This window comes from Antechinus flavipes, chromosome 2, assembly GCF_016432865.1.
Source record: "Antechinus flavipes isolate AdamAnt ecotype Samford, QLD, Australia chromosome 2, AdamAnt_v2, whole genome shotgun sequence".
NCBI lineage: Eukaryota > Metazoa > Chordata > Mammalia > Dasyuromorphia > Dasyuridae > Antechinus > Antechinus flavipes.
Window position 1 is genome coordinate 472,338,153 of NC_067399.1, and position 7,233 is coordinate 472,345,385.

Below are 7,233 nucleotides of genomic sequence, written 5' to 3' on the forward strand. Positions count from 1 at the left end.
TTTCTGGAATTCTATCAGTAACAAGTGCTTTCAGAAATTATTAGCATGTAGGTTCTAAGCACTTAAGAGATTAGCAATGAGAAGTAAAAACTAATAAGAGTTTCATCAAGAAGAAATAATGACAGGTTCAGTTAGTTTCTATTTTTGAGAATGTTGTTAGATTGGTAACTTCAGGAAATGCCATAGACATATCAATTTTTATTCTTGAATTTGTAAATTTTCTCTTGATATTTTTTGTACAAACCAACAAAAATTTCTTGAGGCTTCCTGTTCTTGGTGGGCAAAGTAGATAGAGCATGAGAGAATATTTTTCCTATCACTTTATTCCTTGGTCTAATCACTTCATGTAAAGTAGTGTAATAATTATTTCAGTTTTAGTTACCACAATTTACAACATAATGAGCTAGAATATGTCTAGAAGAAGGCAGCCAGGGTTGTGGGGGCTGAGAAGATTATGGTCATTCCATTTGTGGACTGCTTTAAGAGTTTGGTGATACTTAGAATACAAAAAAACCTTCAAGTTCAGTTGGACAGTATTGCTGTTGTAGAAGAAGAATTAGGATTTTTAACATTGAAGTGGAATTAGGAATTTTTTTTCCTTGACTCCAGAATCCATAAAGAAAAGTAAAGAGTAAATGTTGCAGAGAAGGATATTTCTGTTCATAATAGAGGAAAAATTCTCTATCAATTGGATCTGTCCAAATGTTGAATGAACTACTTGAGGAGGGAGGGATTAAGACATCACTGGATGTCACTGATAATTTTTGGAGAGGCTCTGGAGGACATTTATATTTAATTACATATTGGAGTAAATAAACTTTGAGCTACTATTGCATTCTGAGATTTTTTAACACAAGGTTGTTGCTCTACATAATGCTTTGTCATAACACAGCAGAGAGTTGGGACAAGTTGGGAGATTTGCTTTTTCTTTGATCTGTCATTTTGGATTCTATGAAACCTTGCATGTGAACATGGGATGATCAAGTTAGTCATGTGAATAAATGAAGAGGGAATATAGTGAGAATTGAAGTATGGAGGGATTATTTCTAAGGAAGAGTCAGAGTGATAACCCTGGACTTCTAACTCTCAGATGTTTTTCTTACAAATCCTATGCCATTTTTTTTTTATATTGTGGCAAGAAAGTTAAATAGTTGAACCTCATTTTGTTTTAGTAATTATGAGTACAATTTTATTTTGAACAGCTGAATATTTGGATGTGAATAAAGAACATGAGTAAAGTTCATGGACTACTTTAAAGTACTCAAGAGTAATATTCAATTTCAACAGAATATTGTCAAATACCAATAGTAGGATTTTCTGTCACTGTTATTGTGCCAAAGTCCACAGAATGTCTCTTCTCTTAATGAAGGTCTTGAGACTCCCAATTCTGTTCATATGATTAATTCATATCATTTTTCATGATTTCTCCCTAGTCTACTTCATGTGCTATATCCATCAATGGCATTATTAATGGCATCTAAAACTTATTGGCACCTGCTATTCAAATATATTCCTATTCATAAACATGATGAATTAAGTAAATCATCAAAGAGTTAACCATAAGTAATTCAGAAGTCACTACCCAATAAAAATACTATCATACTTGGTAATTAGTGCCAATTATAATTTATTATAATTATAAAATGTATTATAATTAGCACAAAACCATATAGTAATGTAATGTTTAGGTACATATAAAAGCCTTTTTTCAATATTGGACATGAATGATGAAATATAGTAGAGATCACTGTTACCAATAACAAATTTATACAACATGTTAAAATCAGAAAACAATCTATCCTTTCCCTTGAATACTAGTGCTAGAGAAAAAGTCGATTGAATTAGAATAGAATGGAGAAACACATATAACTTTTTGGGAAACTTTTAAATGGATTTTCTTGGAATTTTCAAGTGATATAGATCTGAATTGCACTGATTTTTCTTCTGTCTGTTTCAAAATGTCTTGACTTTCTTTTCCTGGTTATCACAAAAAGCCCTCTATTCCTCAAAAAATTATTGGAGATTAGTTTGGGATTAGAGATAGAATTTGGAATAATATATTAGGGTAGAGAAGAGGAGGAAGAGAAGGAGAGAAGAGGAGGAAGGAAAAGAAAAGAGAAAGTGAAGAGGAAAAGAAAGAGGAGCAAGAAAAACAGCAGAAGGGAGAGGAAGAGGGAGGGAGGGAGGGAGAGAGGGAGACAGAGAGAGAGAGAGCGAGAGAGAGAAAGAGAGAGAGAGAGAGAGAGAGAGAGAGCAAGAGAGAGAGAAGACAGAGAGAGAGAGAGAAAGAGAGAGAAGAGACAAAGAAAGAGACAAGAGACAGAAAGAGAGAGACAGAGAGACAGAGAGACACACAGAGAGAAAGAGAAACAGAGAGAAGTGACAGAGAAACAGAGAGAGAGAGGGAAGGAGGGAGGGAAAGAGAGAGAGAGAAAGAGAGAGAGAGAGAGAGAGAGAGAGAGAGAGAGAGAGAGAATTTACTGAATAACTGGAAAAGTGTTTGATTAGATCTTTTTTCTTCACAAGAATGAAGTATACTCAGTATACTTGTAAGCAAGTATATTGCTTGGGAATAGATATGATTGCCTACTCTGGCCCTTAGACTCAGGCCATTTTGATTGCTGTTTTGAATGACTGACAGGAAAATTAAGGTAGTTTGGGAGGAATAGAGAGGCAAAAAGAGCACTCAGACATTTGTTTTTATGAAGTATTTGTCAGTTGGGTGGTTTTCGTTCCAGTTAATGCTTGCATTTTCTTTTCTGTGGCATTTTAGAAATTGAGAAATATTTTCATATCCTTCATTTTATTAACTCTATAATAAAAATACAATAGTATCTAAGATAAGGTCTATGAGAAAGAACAAAAAACTTAGAGTGAATAAAAATGCAATGGGAATAATTAGATGGAAAAATCTTTCAGTGATATCACATATGAATGAGTAATATAACCTCTCTCTATATGTACATATGTTATATATAATATAAAGGGTGACAGATAAAAGACTATTCCTTTAAGAATTCAGACATACTAGCAGGATGATAGAGACTACGGTCACATATATAAATTGGTCAGCAAGGCTAAAAATTTTTAATGAGAACAAAGTCTTTTATAAAAGCATTGTATTTAATGATGCTATCTTTCACATTTCTAGGGGAATCCATGGTTTCTTTAGAATTTAGATGTGGAGAACTGTCTGGAATACTGTAGTGAAATATTTTTTTCCAGAGTCCCACAGACAAAATGTATTTCAGATTATGAATTCTGGTATTCCTAATTCTGCAAATAGCTGTCTATCTTCTACATTAAATCATATCTCTTTATGAGGAATTTTGTAAAACCTCTCATAACTATACAAAAAGGTTTTTTTTCTTAGATACACAATTAAAACAGTAGATGCCACTGTCTCCCAACAGAGGTCTTCACATTTTGACATTCTTTATACATTTTCATGAGGATTTAAAGCTCAGGGCTGCTCCTGACATGTTGAGCTGGATCACTGATACCAGTTAAGATAAGACTCTTGTTGAATATTCTGAAAGCCCCAATCTTGATGCCCAAATTCTGATGCAAGATGATTTTCTTTGTAAGAAATGGTATTCCAGCATTTGTAGCCACTCTTAACATATCTTAGTATGCTTCACAATGTCCTGGTGTTTTCTATGAGGTCCATGAGGAACTTTATTCAACATAACGCTTTCAATAAAAAGAAACCAACAAACAAAAAATCACCCGACTAACCCGAGGTCAAATATTATCCAAGAAAAAGGAATAATCATTGCTATCACTTCCAAGACAACTCATTTCCTTTAGCTTTCTCTTGTCTTTCAGAAAGCAGGTAGTAGAAAGCTATTAATATATTAGTTCCTATTGTTTCCCTACTTATATGGGGAAGAGACTGATAAGATATTACAACATGAACATTAGCAAGGCTAAATATGAAATTCTATACTTAATTTTTTTATTATTTTTATTGTTTGCTGAGGCAATTGGGGTTAAATGACTTGCCCAGGGTCTCACAGCAGGAAGTGTTAAGTATCTGAGGTCAGATTTGAACTCAGGTCCTCCTGAGTTTAGGGCTGGTGCTCTATCCACTGTGCCACCTAGCTGCTTCTTTAGTCTTTAATCATGTATAAAAATACAGAGCTGGTAAGAATCAATTTAGGATTAATGGGAGAAAGTCTCATGGGAGAAAAACCTCAAGACTTGTTACTGAGTTTAGTTATAAGCTCAATATGAAAAAAACAACTGTAAATAATTAAAAATAATGTAATTTTAGATTGTATTAATGTTTCATTGATGATCAAATGAGCTAAAAGATATATTGAAGTACATGATAGCCAAACTATATGTGGAGTTTTGGGTTCAGTTATTTATCCCTTTACTGAAGTGTTAGATTTACTTTGTGCTATTCTAAAGGATATTATAGAAATAAAAAAGATACTACAGTATAGTCTTTTCTGATAAAACACTTGTTGCAAAATGAGATATTATTCTAAAATAATTACTATTTTAAGGAACAATTTGATAATTTTGCATTTGTTTATGCAGATTTCATTGAAGAACATAGAAAAGTGGACCACCTTACAATATCTTCCGCAATATAACCTATCTGGCTTATAACAAGTAGACTTCAGGTCTTTTTCAAGTAAACTTCAAGGTAAAGTGGCATATTAATTGTCTATCTCCTAGTATAGGAGTAGCTGGGGGTGCAAAGAGCTTGTCTTCATCCACATACTTTACCCCATCTTTCTACTTTCTGCCCATGGCCTCTTGCCCCTGAATTCAAATTTGCAAACATGTTGGATCTAGGGCACAGGCTAAACAGCAGTTGTGGACATAACCAAAAGCAATATTTTTTGAATTATTTATGTATTTTAAACATTCTACATATATAAAACTATGCTGTTATTTTAATTAGGTTCATTTTTTTATGTCATTGTTGAAATTTTTGAGTTTTGTAGCCCTAATTCTTTTTGTTCCCATAAGTCCTATGTTTTTTATTGTAATTTTGCTCAGTTTTGTCTTTTAGAATGCATTTTTCAGTATTAGGAGAACTGATAATACAGAGTAGAAAATTTCATCTCAATTTAGGGAAGCTCTTTTTTTTAAAGGTGCTATTCAACATAGAATGTATTCCTTGTGATATATGGCATAACTTTAAATAGATATGTTAAGTGACCATACATTAAAGTGATTATTAATCATAGAAGGTTGCACTAGATAACTTTTAACATTTTCCCCAAATTAAGGTTCTATGATTTCCTAGGCTACATCTTGACATCTTATATCACATGACTCCTTTATAAAGAAGCTAAGCGAGTATGAACCATACCAACCAGACCTGGGTGACAGAATTCTTCCTCCTAGGACTTTCTGATGACCCTCAGATTCAGCTGCTATTCTTTGTCTTATTTTTGGCAGTCTACTTTGGCACCATACTTGGAAACTTGCTCCTCACCTCTTTGGTTCTGCTTGACTCACAATTGCATACACCCATGTATTTTTTCCTATGTAATTTATCTCTGGCTGATCTCTGCTTCTCAACTACCACTGTTCCCCAAGCCCTAATCCACATGTTATCTGGGAGAAAATTAATTTCTTTCACAGGCTGTGCAGCTCAAGTTCTTCTCTTTCTATTCTTTGGTTCTACACAGTGTGCTTTATTAGGTGTGATGTCCTATGACCGATACTTAGCAATCTGTGATCCCATGCATTACCCCCTCATAATGACATGGAAGCTATGTGGAATCTTGGCCTTAGGATGCTGGTCCAGTGGTCTTTTTGCATCCTTGATGGACAGTACATTCATTTTAGGTCTCCCTTACCAAGGAGACAACCACATTGCCCATTTCTTCTGTGAGGCCCCAGCCCTTCTCGTGTTGGCATCTGCAGACACTCACAGAACAGAGTTGGTTATTTTTCTCATGGGCGTAGTGATTATAGTTACACCTGTGTCCCTGATCCTAGTCTCATATGTGTGTATCATAATGTCTGTTATCAAAATGAAGACAGTCTCTGGGAGACTCAAGGCTTTCTCCACCTGTGGCTCCCATCTCGTTGTGGTCATCCTTTTTTATGGAGGAGCAATCATCAACTACATGACACCTAAGTCTTCACTGGACCTAGGAAAGATAATATCTGTGTTCTATGCAGTGGTAAATCCTATGCTCAATCCACTCATATATAGTCTGAGGAACGAAGATGTGAAGAAGGCATTCAAAAATGCAGCCAACAAGAAACCATTCTGCAGACCCTGATTCTCTCACCTGTTATTGAATTTGATATTATTTACCTCTTCTAATATTAATCTTTAATCTCATGAAAAAATGACATCTTGTTACCAACATGTTTATGTTGCTATGTAATCAATTATACATGAGATGTTTACATATTTCACATTCATCATACATCTGAGGTGAAGAAAGAGATATAAAGATGATACTTTTATATTCTGGAGACTTGGGTGGAATCATGCTAATCTGGAAATCTAACTAGTATGATAGTATCATAGCCATGGTATGTTTTGCACTGGACTTTAGTGGACAGAGACAAACATGAAGTATTCTTAAAAATAAGCAGAGGCTTTGTTTTCCAAATTTTTCTTCCTCCCTCCCAAAAGAAAAAAAAATAAGCAGAGGTAGTCAAGTCTTTGGTAGGATTATAAGATCCACTCATATAAAAAACAAATTAAAACTGGCTTGAAATCAATTTCAATCAAAATCAATATTAATGGGAACACAGAGTTTAAAATGCATAAAGTTTTGGTGCCATTATATTTTCTCATGAAAAAACTATATCTAAAGAATTGTGTTTTCTATTGAATAAAATTTTTGTCATTTTATATCTATGTATATAAATTACCAACATCAGTAGTGTCAAACTCAAATTGAAATGGGGGCCATTGATTCAATACATAAGCATTCCTATGGGAAGCTTAATGACAGTTTTAAAATGTAATATCAACCATGTCATTACATTTTTTATGTTTTACTAATAATTTACAGTTATATGTTAATATAATTCTAGATTAATCTGTTAATTAATCTGATTTGTAATATTTTGTGTTCCAAATTTTTCTTCGCTTTTTCCTTTACCTCTCCCTTCCCCAAGACAGCAAGCGATTTTATATAGGTTATACATGTACAATACTTTTAAACACATTTCTATATTTATCATGTTGTTCAATCTAGCTCAATTTATACTTGAAAAGGAATACTTGGTCAAATATTATTG

The 7,233-nt window shown here is 33.6% G+C and overlaps 1 protein-coding gene across 1 annotated transcript; it reads left to right on the forward strand.

Moving 5' to 3' along the window:
* Positions 1–5,321: 5,321 nt before the first annotated feature.
* On the forward strand, positions 5,322–6,257 carry LOC127546815 (olfactory receptor 2D2-like). Its single transcript, XM_051973755.1, has one exon. The coding sequence runs from the start codon at positions 5,322–5,324 to the stop codon at positions 6,255–6,257; it is 936 nt and encodes a 311-aa protein (XP_051829715.1).
* Positions 6,258–7,233: the final 976 nt, after the last annotated feature.

Bases quoted from the DNA above. Each gene is read 5' to 3' on its own strand.
- LOC127546815 (XM_051973755.1), top strand. From the start codon at position 5,322: ATGAACCATACCAACCAGACCTGGGTGACAGAATTCTTCCTCCTAGGA.